Source organism: Amphiprion ocellaris, chromosome 11 (assembly GCF_022539595.1).
Source record: "Amphiprion ocellaris isolate individual 3 ecotype Okinawa chromosome 11, ASM2253959v1, whole genome shotgun sequence".
In the NCBI taxonomy this organism is placed as follows: Eukaryota; Metazoa; Chordata; class Actinopteri; family Pomacentridae; genus Amphiprion; species Amphiprion ocellaris.
In genome coordinates, this window is record NC_072776.1 from 17,669,835 (window position 1) to 17,690,008 (window position 20,174).

The window sequence follows — 20,174 nt, forward strand, 5'->3', positions numbered from 1 at the left end:
AAAAAAAAAGGAGAGAGATTTTAGTGTTGGTTTGAAGTGGCTGAGAGCAGCTGGACAGACAAATTGATGCATCTACATACAGGTGTTTGTATCATCATGGCCCTCTGATCTCTCATGGTCCTGACAATATCTAGAGGATATACTGGCTGACCGCACTCCATTAGACACAATGCCGTCTCCATGGTGATCAGAACCCCTGTCCGACCAATTCCCGCACTAGAAAAAAGCAGCAAAGGACAGCAATGGATGTTCAAGTTAGAAACTGAACGCAACATAGACATGGTGAGTAAGAATTACAGATGCTATAGATTGTCAGTCAATCAAGGTAAAAAAACAAAACACAACACTGTTGATACTGTTTGCATTCACAGGTTACTGTACCTGCAGTGTACCACCATTGGATGGTCCTGTCCAGCCCGTTTGGTCCGTACCAGAGCCACAAAATCCAGAAAATCAGTGGAGTCATCAGGAACGCCGTGGTCAGGCCAAGCCAGGTACTGAATCTGAGTAAGCTCCCTCTGCTGCTCACTCTGAACAAACACAGAGAAAAGGAAATGAAAGAAGCAAATAGCTTTGTATATCTGCATGTACTGCCTTTCAGAAAGCCTTCTTTATTGTATAAGGCATAGGAAAAAACTGAGGGCATTCACCACAATCATGACCCAAGCTTACAAGGTGATGAATTCTTCTCAGATATCGCTCATGTTCAACCTAAAACAGGTTATTATTAGTATTTTATGTGGGAGACCTCGAAGCATGTTTCATTGAGCGCCGTGTCCTCAAGGGAAAACTGCACAGAGCCTTGTTTGTGTAATTATGGCCTTTAAACATGTTATGAAACAGGTAGTGTGAATAATCAACACTGGTTTTATTCTTTTCACTCTGCTGCACCACTTTGTAATTCATACTGCGGTTTCCTATTTCATTAAACGAGATACTGTTGAAAATATTTCCAATAGATTCACTACAAAACGGCTTTTTTATTTTGCTGTAAATATACCATAAATAAACACAAGCCATTCTTTCTCTTTTGTTAATTCACGAGGGAGACATGGACAACAAAAAACATACACGATACTATAGCACGGTAATGTGCGTTCAGTGATTACATACTAAGAATCAGTAAGATTTAAACCCCACAGGAACACCAGGAGGACTTGTACACACACAGCCTACAGAAGACAGCAAGCACTGACCACTGATTCTTGTGCGACTCAGAGCCCCCGTGTTCCTCTTTAATACTGCCTTGCTGCATCACCATGGTAACACATCTATCTCCATAGCAACAATCACAGGCAGAGGAGAATGCTAATTGCCTTCTCTTATAGCCATATACTTTAAAGGTCATGCAACATGGGCGATGCATGGGGAAGCAATCAGGAAAACACAGACAGCATGAAATCACAAACACACAGCAGGAACATGTCATCCTCCTTCATCATCCTTAAAAGCCCTTTCTGGATTTTGTCGTGAATAGTGGCACATGTTATGTATCTACAGCAGAAACTTAAGGGGATAAAAAGAGGGAAAACTGAAGTTTACCATGACAAGTTGAAGTCAGGGTGGAAGCATCGAAGACTTTAACATCAAAATGAAAAAAAAAACAAACTTGCATTCTCTATTCCTGCTTTTCAAACTATCATCATCCTACTCTCAGTTCCACTGTTTGGTTTCTCATTCTCTCGCTCTCTATTTCTGCAATGTGACTGACTGGGGTGGTTGGGTTGTCATGGTAACCAGATCCCAATATGTGGCCCGCATGCAGCAGCGGGAGCCAGAAAAAGAACAGCCCACACTGGTCACTATGGCAACACACCTCCTCGGGGTCCTGAGTAGCTCATCCTTCCTGAGACACTGGTCCCTCTCTTTGATTGGACCCAGAGTCTTTCTCTGTGGCGCCTTTGTTGTCCTCCCTAACCTGCTGTGGTTATCAGCGCACACGTCCTGACTTTGTCCCCTTTATGGCTTTACCTCACTCCTTTCTTTGTCTGTTTTGGTGTGCAATCGATTACCTGTGTGTGCATGAGAGTCATCTCCCGGACCAGGAAGGCTGAGTTGCCCTCTTCATTGTGGCAAGTAACTGTAAAGTCTCCGTAGGTAGCGTTGCTGTCTGGGTTGGGCCAGTACTGGTGACATTTCACCTATAAACACAGACAAGATATTCTGTTAATAACTAAACATTTAACTTACTTCACAGGTCACAACTGTTAGCTTTATTCTCAGCTCAGGAGTCAGACTCTTCTGCTTTTCAGTTAACCATCTGCTCCTTGAGATCACATTCACTACAAAAATATAAAACATATAATTCATACAACATGTAAAACCTCCAATAAAAAGGTAATGTTTCTCAAAATTCCTGTCATGGGACTCAAAATGCAGTTATGTAGATATTTTTGTCTGCAACCCAGCACAGCTTCTGGAGGCTACTTCGTTATATAACGATGGTTTTAGCCTGTTTAAGACTTACTTCTTTCTAAAATTAACAAAAGACACGAGTTGCAGAAAAGTTGGCAGTGTGTGTGGCTTTGCAGGTTTTCATAAATAATGAAATATTTTGACATAAAAAATTAAGGGATTAAGTGTCTCAACTAGACATGCATGACTCACACAGTATCAGAACTTGGGGCTTTTACAAATGGCAAGCGAAATTCAAAGCACCCTCCTTATGTTTGTCACATTTTATAGTCTATTTGTGTTGAGGTTTTGGAAAACATTTGGAACAGAACTATTTCTTGGAACATGCTGCAATGCATATGTGCTTTCCAGTCCGTGTCCTTGAAGAGTACTTGTACGCACCCGGCCCCTCTCGACCTGTGTAGTCAGCATGACCACCATAGATGAACCCTGTTCCCAGGTCATTTGCCAGAAGTCAGGGCAGGTGTTGGGCAGTGGGCCCTGGCACGCTATGTAGCGGTTTATCAGACTGGATGCTGGAATCTCCATCTACACAGAGAGGGGCAGAGAATGAGATGCAGAGGGATTAGATTTACTGATTAGACTCCGCAGCTTTTTAAAATTCTTTTCAAAATTCTTTTCATTTTAAGAGATGAGCTTTGTGTGTTTTCAGAAGTGCAGATCACATAACACAAATGATACAATCACACGTGATTAAATATACAGAGAGTAGAATAATTTTGCCTCTTGGCCCAATTTTTTAGGATAAGGGGTTTCTCCATTAAAACATATTTTATAACAATTCTTTTTAACAACCAGAAGATTAGTCAGATAAATACATTTTCATGGACGCTTTTTGGCTTCTCGCCTCGTGGTGGGTGTATAATGCTACTTACAGAATAAATATCTTAACATTTATGCTTTGGCTACATTAAACATGTAAGGTATGCAGACCGTTTGTGGTACTACCCCTACAGCACATGTATATAGCATAGGATTATAGCAAAACAAGATGATGTGTTTTAATTTTGGGATTGTTGTGTCTTCAGCCTCTAGACTCAGCACACTGCTGTGAAAGTTGTTTTACCGAGTTTGTGTAATTTGGATAAGTTAACATTTACAGAATGCAGTAGACTATGTAAGGGATAAAGTTACCAAGCAACCGTCTTCTGTTGGTAGTAATCAAGAAGCAAAAAACGCTGCTTGATAAAAGGTAGTCTTTTTATATATGATGGTAGTTAAAGTTAACAGAAATATATCCACTTAATGACCAATTTCTGTCAAAAGGGGCTGTGCACACCTCAATTAAAAAGTAGAAATAGAAGACTGGTCTATTCTTATTTGTGCAGAGTGGATCTGCACAGCACATAAGCACCACTTATGTCCTATCTAATGCCTGCTGTAGCTAGTTTCATATGATTATAGAAAAAGTGTGGTGTTGCAGCAGCCACTCTGCCAACGGTCCACAAATGTTACATGTTTAATGTGGCCATGGTGTTCCAAAGTAAACAAAAGTAAATGAGAGTCGCAACTGAACATCTTATCATTTTTAACTGTCCCTGGTCACTGTCAGATTGACAATAGACAGCAGATCATATTCTGTCTAATAAATAATGACAGTGATGAGAAAATTTATTAGTGCACATAAAGGGTTGATTTGACTGAGAAGTCAGGGCCAGCATCCTTGGTGCTCACAATGACTATTAATTAAACCACAGAGTAAACAATGATGAAATATGTTTGAAAAATCTATCTTTGATGCAGTTTTCCAGTAAACTGAGCACACTTCCATAACTGCTATTTTTCACTGTGCTACTCTATTTGTGAAGGTTTTTACATGTTCAATATAGCAATTACAGGGCAAACACCTATGTCTGACAACCAAAAAAGCATGACTTAAACAGACGGAAAAAACTGTCATGTTGCAGATGTTTGAAATAGGATTACATAAAAAAACTAAATAAAGATAGAAAACATCTCTCCAAAAGCGCATCTTCTCAGTTTGGAGCCTTCTTATCATACACACAAGCTGCTGCTAGCTTGAAAAGACAATTGTCTGGCTAACTCAAAAACATGCACAACATTAACTCACAATGTCACCCACAACATAAAGCTGATGCGGTTAATTTATTCAGCAGTATAGCCAGCATAGCGTTTCAACATGTGTTTTGATGGTTAGCAGAGCAGACCACCTACCATGCTTCGAACAGGAAAAATGCAGAGACGCTGATGAAAAGATGAAAGAGAAAAATGTGGATGAACAAACTCACATTGATGTAATTTGCATTGATGTAGTCATCTGTGCTTTTCAGAATGACCCGTGTGGCATCATCTGTCAGGGGAGAGAAGGAGGGTAAGATTACACATGGAAAAAAACAGCAAAAGGGAAAAAAAAGTTAGAGAGTAAAGAGTTTAAGAGGAAAACGGGTGGAGAAGAGAGAAAGAGAGAGGAACAAAAGGTTAATGTCAGCACACGCTAACAGAAATAGTCAGCCATGTGCAGTCACGTACATGGAGAGATGTCTCTGTAGCGATTTTTGGAAACGTTCTGAGGTAATTTGGCACACAGCATGGTCATCCCCGGCCTCTTCCTGTACAGTTGCTGTAGAAGAAAGAACACAAAGATCAAAGCTGTGGAAGATCAGTAAAACCAGGCTTTTTTCAAACTTGGTGTATGTAAATATGTACAAGTTCTGCGTGCATTCATATATCTGAGTGTTTGTTTTTAACATTCCTCCTCACAATCAGTAGTACAACCCAGCATTTAAACAGAAAGCTGTTAAGAGATGATGATAAACGATTGGACGTTTTAGGAATATGGAGGAGGAAAGAAGTTAGAGACAGTTCTTCAACAAAGTAAGCCTAGTCAGTGTTGCCTTGTGGCTGACTGCTTTAGGGTTGGTAGATGGGCATAGCTGCCAACAGATGATTTGGCTTGACTTTTCAATGCTTAGGGTGGACATCTGTCTGTCTGTGGTTTTCTGATAGATTAACACGTTGGTCAAGCTTTTATTGCACTCACAGTGACAAGTGGATATTGAAACTGCTATGAAATGAGCCATGGGGCCAAAGTTTAAAGACCAGAAGATCAATATGCTCTTATGTTATCAGTTCTACTATCAGTACTGGAGAAATTAGGTAAATAGATTTCCTATTATTATTGCTACATTATCATTATCTTGCACATTAATTAAATGAAAACAACACAAAACAATAGCAGGTATGTAGTGCAGGCATTATATTTCTAAATGAACAGATATTTGGTTATTATTTTTGGAATAACATTCCAGTGTTTCCTCTAGGATTTTTTTCAGCAGCTGTGGCAGGCTCCCCGGGAGCCATGGCAACGTAAACAAATAACACTTGACTGCAGATTTTCCATGCACAATCTATTTATTGAATGGCCAGTTGAAAATGGCTTTTTAAAGGCTGAATGTTAAAATAAAAAAAAAATATATTTGAACAAGCTCATCTGAAAATGCAGTTAGCAGTTATTCATACATGGTGTGTAGATATTAGCTTAATGCTATCAATAGTTTACTCACGTTAGCGACACTGAGTTGGCACCGGGCCCAATTAACTGAAGCTACCGATATGCTACGTAACGTCAGCTGGCCATCAATATTTTGCGAATGTCTGTTTAACTTGTAAAATATATTATGAGTTATCTTAAGCTAATAACTTTTCTCCGGTAAGTCGCTGCCCTATTTTCCAAGACGACACTCCTCTGACTCTCTGACCTGATGCCTGGGTGCTTGACTTGACGTCACTTTCAAGGCCGCGCTCTCATGAGTAATTAACCCGACATATCAAAGAGTAGATACTGAGCAAAATAGTTATCTGTAGTTTACTTTGGTACTCGTGAGTACCTGACACAGTACAAGACTGCTTTGAAGGTGGAAACATGTGGCGGTGGTGTATTTGCAACAATTAAAAAAAGAAAAAAGAAATTTGAAGGAGCTGCGGCTGGGATTCAGCAGCAGCGGGCCGCTGCTGCTGAATGAATGTAGAGGAAACCCTGCATTCTTTTGGGGAGGTCTTGCACGACGCGTAATTGTGGAGAAATACTGCTATTAATCCAAAACTACTGACTCATACCTGAAATTACACTTGGATGCATGTATCTCTATGCGAGCATATGTGCGTAGACTCTGTTTATGTGATTTTTTTTGTGTCTTTATACTCACATCAAACTGTGCCAATATGGCTCCACTGCTCAGGCCTTCCTTCAGTGTGACCATAGAGTCCCTCAAAGCATGCTGGTCTAGCTGGGCAGGGTCCTGAGGGGACTTCTCTGGGATGTACTGAAAATCTGGCTCCGAGTCCACCTTCTCCTCCACCACATCATAGATGGCTGAATGGATCACAAAAGAAATACAGTTCATATGTATGGGGCTGTTTATTTTTCTAATTTGTGAAGTCGGTACCTTCCTGTGCTAAGCGCTGTGAGATGACATATGTTGTGAATCTATGCTATATAAATAAAATTGAATTGAAATTGAACTGAATTATGAAGGCTGAGCCTCGGGTGAGTTGATTAATCGAGCATGTAAAGAAAATAAACCTTAAACATAAAGGCATGCTCAAAGTAATCAAAATCAAAAACAGCGCACTGCTCAAAGTTCATACATAGTTCATCTCTGGGCAAATACTTGTTCACATATATTTCAACAGCAAAATCCGATGATGAGAATTGACAGCCATTCAATACATTGATGCAATCTTATATCTGCTTTGATGTATGAGAGGATAGAATGTTCAAATCCCTCTTTGACCCAGTTACAATACCAAGAATTTCTGTTTCATCATCTTTAAAAGCTTCTCTCCCCGCTTCGCTTATGCTGATTAAAGGAAATGCTTTGGCATGTTCCTAAATGGCGAATCCATATAGCTGAGATGCACAGAAACCTAAATGTACAACATCATAGAACTCATTTGCAATTACAAAAATGAGACTGAGCAGTCCAGAAGCAGAATCAAAGCTTGTAACCACATGTGTAGCTGTTAATTTTCAGGAGTGGGCTGCACCAGCTGTTCATACGATACACTTAGCCCAGATAACACTTGCAACAAATGTTTACAATCACTAAATTACAACCAGTTGCACAACACATACCAGTTCTTTCATAAAAATTCACCATTTACACCCAGTAACTGCCAGATGTAACGCTGATGTAGCATGCTGAACCATCTGAAAAAGCTGGCTTGGTAATATATAATGTAACATATGTTAATGGCTCATATTCTGAAGATTTGGCCAATGTGGACAACGTACCATTGGGTCTGACCAATAGGATTAGCTCCCCAGAGTGGCTCTCACAGCTGGCTTTGATGAACATGACCACCTGGTCATGGGTGTGGTCTGAGATGTCCCGCCCATTAATTAACACCACCTGGTCGCCCTCATTAAGGCGAGGCACACACAGGTCAGCCTAAAGAGACGGAGAGAAAAGAAAATAGAAGAATGAAACCACTGGACGCATGATAGAAGTTTTTGTGTTATGTAATAAGTTTTAGATCGATAAAACATTTACAGCTGGAAAGAAAACATCCACAGAGATGAAAATGCTATAGCTAAGGTGATTCAAAGTGGCTCTTAACCACTGACTACCAACCATCAGCAACCCTTGTGGTGACTGATGTTACTGAAGTAACAAATCAGAAGTGTGAGTGAAGGTGAGGTGTTCTAGACTAGTTTGCAGCTCTGTATATGAGGTGGCTGTTGACTTACTGATGTTCCCGGAGCCACTCTTGACACAATGATAGGCATCTTCTGGTCAGCTCCACCCTGGACACATCAGATACATGTTACCAATGTTTGTTATTTGATTAAGGGTAAAGTTATTATTTTAGGCAGGGAGTGTGAATTACATGATGCATACAGATGATGCACAGCAACAAAGGCTTTGACCAGGTGTCTCACCTTGACATTGAAGCCAAAACGTCCATGTTCATCAGGTCTCATCTTGATAAGGACCAGATTATCATGAGGGACTACTCCATTTAACTGGAAGAACACAGAGAAGTCAAATTTACATCCTATTCTCTTTTATACCATCCTTCTCCTGTATATTGTATACTTAACAAGCTGGTCAACAAAAGGTATACACATTTACTTGTGTTATATTCAGTGTAAATTTGGTTTTGATTGAAATGTTAACTAAACATCTACAATGAAAATATAATGGAGATTTAGAGTGTCACTAATTTATTTCTGGCCACTAGGGAGCAGAAAAAACATCAAAACAAGCAGGTGCCAATCCACCACACAAGACTGGTTTATGGAAATAAACAATTGTTTGATTTCACATCTACCAGAAATGAACTAACTTTATTCACTTTGTGTTTTTGGACAATGTAGATCCAGCCTTTACTTATATTTCAGCTCTATAAATAAACCAGTATATATGCGTTAGAACCAAAACAATGAACAAAAAGAGGCTAATCAGCTTTTGAGAGCTGAGGACAGTAAACCAAGTGGTTTGTTCAACGTTAACATCAAGCTTCTCAAAGAAAATTCCTGAGAGAAATGATATGGTAATGTTGCCATGATAACACTGCTCAAGCTCAGACAAGTCAAATCTTTATTATAACACCAACTGTAGAAACTGAACATTTGTGGCTATTCAAATGTTTAGCTAAAAGATAAGGCAGAACCAAACAGAAACCACTTTGTTGGGTAAAGTCAACAAATAACTTCTTTTTTATAAGAAGCTGACAACAAAGGCTCTTTCAGTTTTCTTTTGCATTCACTGCAACTGTCACAGTCAGTTTGTCATTGGCCAGTTTTGATCGGTTGCCAAACTCCAAAAAAGCAGGCCAAAGGGCAGACAAACAGTTATGAAAAAAACAAAAAAGAAGAAAAGTTGACTTTGCAAAACTATTTAAAACATATTAAAATGTTAAAATTAAGCTGTTGGTGCAGTTTTTAAATTTGCAGTCTCAAGGTTATTCATGACTAACATGAAAATTTAACCTTAATTTACCCATTTGTCTTCGCTTTCTTTGTAAAAACATCCTCAAAATTTAGTCAGCAATATCTAAAAAGCTCGAAAGTAACAACAACAACCTTGGGCTCTATGGATAAGAGTTATTTGGAAGAATTTTGAAATTTTGAAAAAGTCTATTTGACTGTATTATGAGGCTAGAGTGACACTAGAAAATCTCCGGGAAAAACTGACATTTTCATTCTCGTGTAATCAGAACTGTAAATTAGAGAATAAATAACAGCCTTATAACAATAAGTCAGTGACACTGATGTTATTGAATCTGTTTTAAAATTCTAAACTGTGACTCTCAAATTTGATGCAACAGGAACGAATCACAATAAATGGTACATCCATTTTAATCATAGTTCTACGAGGCAGAGTGAATATGTCATGCTTGGCAACATTCAAGAAGTGGCACTGGTGACGTTTTTATAGCAGATACAGTCTGCAAGGACCTCCAGGATGGAGGAGGTAAAAATGCTTCATGCAACTGGGCACTCTACAAACTTTGTGAATCCAACATAATGAGGATTTGTGCTGTCATACTGACCGTGGTCTTGTCAGCGTTTACGGGAACATCATACATCTCGTTGAGGTGGTTGTCCAGGAGGCTCTGCTGGGAGTGGGCCTGAATGATCTGGCTCAGTGTCTTCCTGCTCAGCTGCTTGGGGGGCAGAGCTGGAGGCTGGCCATCTACCCCATCTGGAGACCTGGGGAGGGAAACAGAGAGAGAAAGACAGTCAGACAGAGAGACAAGTAGAAATAAAGAAAAAGAAAAAAGTGGCGGAGAAAAGTGTGTCACTCAGATAAGTAATCAGACAGGAAAGAACATTCGCTAGATGTGCCGATGTGTTTCGTTTGATCGTTATTCTGCATGATAATGTGTACCATTGTTTGTCCCATAAGTTGTTATAGAACAAACCATGATCCATCCATCCATCCATTATCTATACACCGCTTAATCCTCACTAGGGTCGCGGGGGGGCTGGAGCCTATCCCAGCTGACTCGGGCGAAGGCAGGGGACACCCTAGACAGGTCGCCAGTCTGTCGCAGGGCTACATACAATGACAAACAAGCACTCTCACATTCACACCTACGGGCAATTTAGAATGATCAATTAACCTCAGCATATTTTTGGACTGTGGGAGGAAGCCGGAGTACCCGGAGAAAACCCACGCATGCACAGGGAGAACATGCAAACTCCATGCAGAAAGATCCCGGAAAAGCCGGGACGCGAACCAGGGACCTTCTCGCTGCAAGGCGAAAGTGCTAACCACTACGCCACTGTGCAGCCCCCAAACCATGATACATTCTAAACAATTACAAATTCTTTAAAATCGCAGAAATTGCAGATTTTTAGTTGGTCTTTAGCTCTAAGAAGTGTGTTTTATAGTGGGTTGGTAACCAAAGGCACAAGCATACAGGTACCATAAATACACAACTAATGGTCTCGCTAAAGGTCTTCCTATTTGTTTAAGAGGTGGACTGAAAGAAAAAGAGACAAATGGAGAAAAACAGATAGCGGGGAATGAGAGAGAAAGAGATTGCAAGAGACAGAGAGGCTTAATAGCCCTGTGTTAGTCACAATGCATTAACCTCAATAAAAGAGCTGCAAGAGAGAGGAAAACATCCCCCTACCCCCCACCCCCCTCCATCATGCAGACAATAAAAGGCAGACTGTGTGTACGGTGAAACAACAACGTCAGTCAGGTAAGGCTTTCAGCAGCTTCATGGCTCACTCTCTGGTGGGTAAAAGCCAGGCATTTCACTCTTATGTCTGTGTGCGTGTGTGAGATCGTGCTCAGGCACTCCTTAAGGACGGGAGCAGCAGTCAAAGAGCATTATCTTTGTTTTGGCTGCTGCTACTGGTGTCACTTTATGTCTTAAATACACACACGCAAACTAACATTTATTATGGGTCAAAACCAGGTCAGGCTTTGAGAAGGAGGGCAGAGCACAGCAGGCCTGAGCCGAGACTGCACATCCTCCTACATCACTGTATGTCCTCAACACAACACAGACAAGTGAAATGGATACACAAACATATACATATGAGACCACAACTTAGACAAGATCCTGGGACGAAGAGGTTTGAACATCGTCAGCACCAATTACGATGAAGCAAATGAAATAATTTCATTGTATCACTGGACACACAATACAGAGGTTCTGTACAAGAAGGGCCAAAGTCGTCTCCACCTGCTGAGGAGACTGAGGTCCTTTGGAGTGTGCAGGACTCTGCTCAGGACATTTTATGACTCTGTGGTAGCGTCTGCTATTTTCTATGCAGTGGTCTGCTGGGGAGCAGGGAGCACTGAAAGGGACAGAAAGAGACTAAACAGACTGGTCAGGAGGGCTGGTTCTGTCCTGGACTGTTCCCTGGACTCCATAGAGAAGGTGGGTGAGAGGAGGATGTTGTCAAAGCTCACATCCATCATGGACAATCCCTCTCACCCACTGCATGACACTGTGGTGTCTTTAAGCAGCTCCTTCAGCAGCAGACTGAGACATCCACCCTGCAAGAAAGAGCGCTATCACAGGTCCTTCATCCCATCTGCTATAAGACTTTACAACATCAGCATCACTGGCTGATGTTAACATAAACTGGACTACATCATTACCACCTCAAACCATAAATTTGCACTGACATTCTTGCACTGCACATCTCTGCACTTTTAAACTTTATTTTTTCTGTTAAGCCACTTTACCCTCATCTGTCACCCTTGTATATATTGTAAATATTATTACTATTGTTCTATTATTATTTTATTCTTATCACTATGTCTACTGTTACATAAGCTGCTGTAACAATGTAAATTTCCCCTGGAGTGGGGAGAAATAAAGAACTTTATCTTTATCTTTAATTGTCTTTTGCTTGAGAAACTTGTAAAAGCATGACACAAGATAGAACTAAATCTGTGCAGTTATGAAAAAATCACAAGAGGGTACACAAGACGTTGAAATCAAGTTGCTATAAAGTAGCATGTTGCATTCAAAACCACCAAAAGACAAATTCAAAAACTCTTTCAGCGCACACCCAGTTTTCAAGCCAAATTATTTTCCCGTCTTTGCTTTGAATCTGTGAAGAAATGGGCCTGATTACAGCATACAAGATAATTTACCATAGCATAACGATGCAGTTGCATGCAATGCTGTGTTACAATGTACTGTATAATTGCACCTTTTTGTATGCTGACACTGTCAGGGAAATAAAGTCACTGCATTTTAAAGACCATCACTGTAATTTACTGTGGCTAGCTAAACAGATAGTTTTCACTTTATGCAACTAAAAACAGAACATTATAGAGAAGTGGTTCCACGAGTTATAGGTTTGTTGCATCGAGAATATGTGGAACTGACACAAAGCACAACAACTGTCCTGCAAGAGTGAAAGCAGATTCGAATTTAATTCCATTGAACTGAGAGAAAATCTTTTAGGAACATTGGGGAAATCGAGTTTATGGGCCTGAGCAAAGTGGTCAATCTGGAAACTATGGAACTCGGTTGAGTGATATCAGTGGAGATTGCAAATATACAGTCGATGTGTTTAATCTTTAAGATCAGTAATGTGTAAGTCAGAATTTAATCTATTTGGTGCAAAGAGGTAGTTATTTAGAACTGTTAGTTTCCAGCAACCGAAGTGTAATCTGGATTGGAACCAAATCTTTTAAGTAGACATCAAAACTGGGTTGAGGAAGTAATTCTAAAACCATGGAAGCTAAGAGAGATGATTAAAAACATGAATTTGTTTCTTTTGACAATAACCTACTTTTGGAATTTGAAACTAGTGGACTATTTTCTCTGCTTGTAGCCCAAAAGTAATATCCAAGATTAGGTAGGTCCAGAAGCGAACTGATTTGAGGAATTTCTTATCTAGTCCTTGGGTTTTTCATGGCAGCAAATACAGTCAACTAGAAAAACTAATCTTACTGGTAGTTTAAAAAATGATTTAGACATGAATATTGTGAAATTGGGACTTTGATACTGATACAAAAATGTATTCATCTTCACCAAGCTTCCTCTGCCTGAAACAAAGTGCATTGTCAAATGAACCCTATCGAGCCATCAGGTGAGCAGCTCTGTTTAGTCTGAATCATTTTTAACATTATGGCAAATGTGTGCTACAAGTCAAATGCTGGGAGACATGGTTGTACAGTTGTTAGAACTCACAGCAAGAAGGTTCTATGTTCGAACCTACTGGTCAACTGGAATCTTTCTGTGTGAAGTTTGTTCTCCCTGTGCCTGTGAGGGTTTTGTCTGGGTGCTCTGGCATCCTCCCACAGTCCAAACACATGCATAGTAGGTTAAATGGTGACTCTAACTTGGCCACAGTAGTGGGTGTGAGCGTCTTTCTGTCTGTCTGCGTTATCTCTGTGATGAACTGGCAACCAGTCCAGCTGCCTCTTGTGCAATGTCAGCTGGGATAGGCTCAGGATAACCCGCTCTCATGACCCGTTATAGCAAATGAACTGATGAATGGAAGCTGAATGGTTTTCTGAGATCAACTGCACAATAATAACATATATACATGAGCAGAATAAGTGACCTTTATTCTTTCAGGTACAAATCAAGCAGAAACATTTTCATAATCATACTGTGATATTCCGGTTGAGGACGGGTGATATTTCCAATAACTCTATCAAAACAATTGTCAGAGAAAAGCTGAAAAAAAGCTCATAATAATCCACACATAAATTTTAAGAATTCTGAGTTCATTATGAAAATTGTATTATTTAACAAAACCTTACAGCAATTAATTCAGCATAAAACACAATATTTTCATAACATAATGGACAAAAAACATGAAGCCAATAACACCACATGCATGGATAGTGTGTGTGTGTTGTTTAAGGAAGACAGAGCAGGTGATTATGTCATCTTTTGGCTCTGTAACAGAGAGATGAGCCACCAACTTGGTGTGTGTTTGTCTGTGTGTGCGTGTGTAGCTTTGTAGGCAGAGGAACTACCACTTTAATGTTACTTAACCACTCTGATTTCCAACTGAGAAATGTTCCATCTCTCCAGCTCTTTCATTTCTCACTCACTCCCTCAGCATCAACAGAACATCTCAGGTCTTGGAATAGGACTGTGGAGCTTCATTAGTTAAAGGACTTCACCAGATACTTTATAGTGTGTGACCACTGTCTGAGGACATGCAGGAAGCACAAATAGACATACAAACACACACTAATTCCTAGTTCAGCCCTGTTGCACAACCTCTCCACCCTACTACCCGCTATAAACACATTTTATAGGCTGTTTTTCAAAGGATTCATCTTTCCTATGGGGCCAGCTAAGTGACACTGGGAGAGGGTGTGAACTGTTGGGTGAAGCCACAGACAGACATTTAAAAAAAAACTGTCAACTCAGCAGTATAGTCAGACAGACTGAGACGAATGCTGATGAGTAAAATGTAACTTCTAAATTAAAGGGTGGCTGTTGGAGGGGGTGTTCTATTTATGAAGCAGTGAAATTATGATCTAACCAATGCTCTGCCACCGAGTCACAAGCTGATGTTTTTCCCAGAGAGAAAGAGCTTTAAAGAACGTGGGCGGGATTTACATCAAATGAGAAGAATACAAAGGAAGAAAGAAGAAACAGGAGAGAGAGATGTAAAGATGAGAATGACAGTGACACATTTTACTGCTGAAAAGAATCATTTCATCAAGCATCTAGCAGCGGGAGAGACTTACGGTGTAGAGTCCAGGCTGATGCTGTTGGCCTGCGTGGACGATGCTGACTTGTGATTGGAGGAGAAGACAGGCAGGCTGGGCGAGGCGTGGATCACATGATCAACCAGGTGGCCAACTGACGATGGGCGTATCCGTGTCCCCTCTTGCACAAACAGAGAGTTCCTGACAAATACACACACATGTTTAAGAGCCGAGAACACAATCTCAGTTTGAGGTATAACTGAAGTACCTGAAAGATGACATCCAATAAATGCTCAGAACTGGTGTCATGTGTACTTTGTTTGAATAGAAAGTTTCTGAGTTAAACCACAATGTTGCACATTTTCAGATTTCCTTTTTATTGTCTAAAGGTTAACTTTAGTTTGTTAAGGTTAACTTATTGTATGGCTAAATATTTTCCTGGTTTACAATAGTAAACCAGGAAAATTTTGAAATAATATCCAGTTATTTCATGAATGGAACAGGAATGAGTGTGATATTTTCTTAATATTTTATACTTCAGACATCATGGGGTGGCCACTTTTACGGCTTAAATGTTTGCCCATAAAGTTCTGAAGCTATGTACTGTGATAAGCCGAACTGCACAAAGATGAAGCAAAGTAACTTTTTTCACAATATGTATTTTTCTAATAACAGAAAGTCACTTGCTCATGAAAAGATTTTTACTTTTTCTAGGTGCATTTATAAAATATGAGCGGTAGTTAGAACTCACTGATTAGGCGTGCCGGGTGGTGAGCGAGTAGGCAGGCTTTGGGTCTCCAGTCTCTCATCTGATAGGCTGTTCCTGCTGACCGACTCCCAGTCTGTCCCGCCCACCAACTTCCTGGCTAATGGCTTGCTGGGAGACCTGTTCAGAGCGAGGTGGTGATTAATCCCCAAAATGAAAACAATAATTATACGTTAAAGCTGTGGTAGACAGTATTTTTTCTGTCATTGTGCAAAAAAAGAGTTGTACATGGTTGCTGAATGGGTTAAACAAAAAAAAAAAACAAAAAACTGTCTCAGTAGAGTGGGATTCGAGTTCTGCGTGGGGAACAAAGTCAGTGGTGACAGTTTTTGCGTGTTTAAAGAGTGTACATCTACCTGTGCTTGTCTGCTGGGTGAGGACAGAGAGGGGAAAACTGCAGGAGAAGGGCCGTATTTTCAAATTCTGGCTTTTTTTTTTTTTTTGCGATTTAAGTTTCTGTATCACGAGATGATTCTAATGGCTACATTCAACTAACCAAAAGGGAACTGTCCATTACCTGGCAAATACTCTGTCCTTGATTCCTTTCTCCTTTCCATACTGCACAGACTGCACCTCCGTCCGTCCGCTGGGAACAGGAATAACAAGAACAACAATCAGTGGAATAACGTGAAAGAAATAAACTTTATCTGGAGTGAAACAGCTTTGGCTTCAGCAAGGTTTACTCTGACTTGCTGCATTTTCTGAAACTAAGACATCTGCTGTTGCAGTATGTGTCACTTTATTCTACAATACTAAAGGCAATTTCAGCAGCATGAGTCCTTGAAAATTCTCTTTAAATAAACAAATCAACCAAAATACTGTAAGGCCATCAGTCTGTCAGCCAGTAACAAGTGCAACATATTTTATCTTTTGACACTCTGTTAATAACATGTTAACAGCACAAATTCGCAATTCAAAAGACTATGCGTATTGGAAAGTCAGTCAATATCTCAAGGGCAAAAACACCCCCACCCACACACACACACACACACACACACACACACACACACACACACTGCCAAACATCAGATGAGGCTTGCTCACATTGCATCACTGCTGCTCAATAATGCATCACAAGACCTCAAACTCTCAGTTCATCTCTCACTCACATTTCAGAGAAAAGGGAAATGAAAAATGTTGCCAGTGAAGTGAAGCAAAGTTGACAGAGGGTAATGTCATAATCCAGTAAGGAGAAAACATTATTCTATTTTATGTCTCCATTCCAACCCGTAAGTAGAAAAATTGTGTATCGCCAGTTTAAAAGAAATGTTTCGTTTGAGTAGGCAGAGTAAAATTAATTGTGTGGCATGGTTTAACAAGGACACCATCACACAAACAATTCCTGCAAGATTTAGAGGAATAGTTGGAAGGCCAAACAGAAACAAGTCACTTTTTTTTTTTAGGTAAACCATGAATAATTAAATTGTGGTTTTCTAGGACAGCATAGCACGACAGGCACCCAGTAGCCTTTCAGTATTTTAGCCTTTCTAAGCAAAGAGAAACAACTGCATTGACTTAAATAAACATGCACTTCTGCTGATGGACTATTGGTGAGAATCGAACTGAAAGACTGACAAAGCCTGCACAAGTATGGTATGTGTATGTGTGTACATGTCAACCTGGCCCAGGCTGGAATTCCAATCAAGACTTTCCTTAGTTCTTTGCGTGCTCTGTTGTTCCTCTGGGAGCCCCTATTTGTGTTCTGCTCTCACCAGTATCTGAACTTTGAGCCCAGGGTGAAGTAGTGAGCGAAGAAGTTCTTCTGTGGTGGGATGGGCCGCTCCAGCCTGAAGAAGGTGTGGTGCTCCACGCAGGCTTTCCACAGGTTCTTACAGGCCCGATAGTTGACCATGTTGAAACCCAGCAGCGTCTCCCGAGTCTCAGTCTGTGTGCAGGGAGAAGAGGATGATAGTGAGACATTTTTCCATTTGTTTATTTAGCTGTTTATCCTTTACTTTTTGTGGCGAACCACATCAATGATGAAAATTGTTAACATTTATATATTACAACTGCTTCTCCATTATTTGAAAACTATCTAAATTGCATATTATACGTATACTATATTAGCGATCTTAATTATTTATCCATAGTCAAATGTTTAGACTACTCTGCTTACTTGTTAACTCTTTCAGTGAACGCTAAACGATATGCAAAATAAAATCATATTGCGACGATTTATGACAGAAGAGGGAAAGGTCACTTTTTTCATTTATTCTTCACTGAAAAAAATCTAAAAAATTCCAAGGTGATTTTTCCTGTGGTATGTACTAAATGAACATGTTCCCATATGTATAGAGAACCTGATTTGTAGGTATCTCTGTAGCACAACAACACGTTTATAATGATATTTTGTCACACATTTTATCAATATTTTAACAAACTGCAGCTTCTGCAATTTGGATACTGCACATTAATCAGTCAGCCTTTCTTTAAACTCCATGCCTAAAACTGTTTTTATTGCACATTTTCTCTACAGGATATTCAGGACTATTTCCAACAAATGCCTCCAAGCAGACTTTGTACAGATACAGATGTTACTGCCAAAACAAACATTGCAACATCAACTGTAATCAGCTTATTACATTACGTTTACTTTTTATTCACCGAATTTTCACACAGTGAAAGACATAACCGGCATTGTATTCCTTTATTTACTGTCATGGCAAGGGAAATTTTCCAATACGCATATTGGATTAAAGTAAAATTAGTTAGCGTTGACTGTTTCACCATGAAAATGTATTTTCATTTACTTCAAACAGACAGAGAAAAAGAGAAAGGAAGACAGATGGAGGGACGAGACAAGAACTGCATTGTTAGAGTTGGAGAAGGATAAGAAGAGTAGAGGAGAGAATGAAAATCCCAGCAATAAATTATTAGATGCAGTTCATTTATTATCAGTTAAATTAAATATCTGACATGCTCGAGGCCAATGCAGACACATTTAGGGATGTTGCCAGCAGGAAAAATGCGAGAGAAATAAAGAGGGCTCTATCATTTACCTGTTAAATAGGAGTTATACCTCTTGATTTAACATGTAAGAGCAGTTTCGGAAGGGTAAATAATGAACTGTGAATATTTGTGGTGGAATATAAAGATCAGGTTGACAGTGGTGTCAGAGTTGTTATCTTGAAAAACAGAACGACGTTCACGCATCAAACAAAGGATGCAAGACACAGTGGGGGGATTAAAGCAGAGTCAACCAGGACACAGACAGCAGGGGGTTAATCTGACAATGATTACACACACACATGCAGTCACAGCTCAGTTAACATCTCCAGTAGTGGTGTACTGTACAGACATACATTTACAGAGTCAGTGCAGTATGTACGGAAAAACTGGATAAACACTGGATAAACTCCATCTGTTCACAAACTACACATAATTGTGAGAGGGAGGTGGTGGCTAAGAAGTGCTAGTGTGAGTGTTTGTGTGAGTGGGCGTGTGTGTGCGTACACTTACCACCTCTCTTCTCAGCTGGACGAAGAACTGTTTGCACTTGAAGGAGATTTTCACTATTTTCAACCTGGAAGCAGGAAAAGGTTGCCTGTGTTAGTTGCTTCTATTACCTTTATTAAGACGACGCTACATTTTTACCCATGAATACATTTACTGCACCAATATATAATGATGTGTAAGGTAAGGAGGTCAAAATATTTTGGCTCTTCAGTATGCGGTGTGTACACTGAATGAAATACTAAAATATATTTTGAGAGTTCTATACTGTATTTTGATTTTGCACATTTTTAATTTAAGAGTTGCTGTTGCAACATGCAGAAACAGCCATCAACGAGATTACAGAACCTATTATCTTTGGGATAAGAAGTGAAATGTAAACTAAAGCTCTCTGTTAGGCTGCTAGCATATGATTGTAATACCTGACCGACTAGCATGTCAATGTGTTCTGAAAGATTAAAATGTGAAATAACTAAAATGACAATCTTATGATTGCATCTGCCAGAAAATCAAGATACAGTTTGCACTCATGTCTGACAAGACTCGTAATATATGTAGTGAGGACTTTGAACTTATAAGACTTTGTGTAACTTAACTGAGTAAAAGAACCTCCTTGAAAGTGTTCGCATTTGGCTAAGAAAGCTGATTCTGACAGAACACACATGACAGCAGACAAAGCTTCAAATATGTATGTTCCTGTAAAGAACCTACAAAACATAAGTGACCAAATGTGAAATATTTCTGTTCCTGAGTCATGCAGCTGAATAATGCCCAGAAAAAGTTTTTTTCAACCAACGAGTTGACCTTTGATCTTGTGGATTGAAAATGTCATTATCTAATCATTTTATCGTGTTAGACTTCCGTGTGATGTAATGATTAGCATATGAATTCCTGAGCTACTGTCATAAAACACAGAC

At 39.7% G+C, this 20,174-nt stretch overlaps 1 protein-coding gene across 1 annotated transcript in view; it reads right to left on the reverse strand.

Annotated features, from left to right (window-relative positions):
• The window catches only part of ptpn4a (protein tyrosine phosphatase non-receptor type 4a), a 76,555-nt gene that overhangs the window by 4,156 nt on the left and 52,225 nt on the right, over positions 1–20,174 (reverse strand). Inside the window, exons 11-26 of the mRNA XM_023287193.3 lie at positions 19,264–19,327; positions 17,517–17,689; positions 16,322–16,390; positions 15,790–15,924; positions 15,078–15,239; positions 9,934–10,093; positions 8,318–8,401; positions 8,126–8,182; positions 7,670–7,826; positions 6,582–6,748; positions 4,906–4,996; positions 4,665–4,726; positions 2,797–2,943; positions 2,013–2,141; positions 382–530; positions 81–216 (exon numbers count right to left, since the gene is read on the reverse strand). Coding sequence (XP_023142961.1) covers positions 81–216; positions 382–530; positions 2,013–2,141; positions 2,797–2,943; positions 4,665–4,726; positions 4,906–4,996; positions 6,582–6,748; positions 7,670–7,826; positions 8,126–8,182; positions 8,318–8,401; positions 9,934–10,093; positions 15,078–15,239; positions 15,790–15,924; positions 16,322–16,390; positions 17,517–17,689; positions 19,264–19,327 — 1,942 coding nt within the window. The remainder of the gene's footprint in view (positions 1–80; positions 217–381; positions 531–2,012; positions 2,142–2,796; positions 2,944–4,664; positions 4,727–4,905; positions 4,997–6,581; positions 6,749–7,669; positions 7,827–8,125; positions 8,183–8,317; positions 8,402–9,933; positions 10,094–15,077; positions 15,240–15,789; positions 15,925–16,321; positions 16,391–17,516; positions 17,690–19,263; positions 19,328–20,174) is intronic.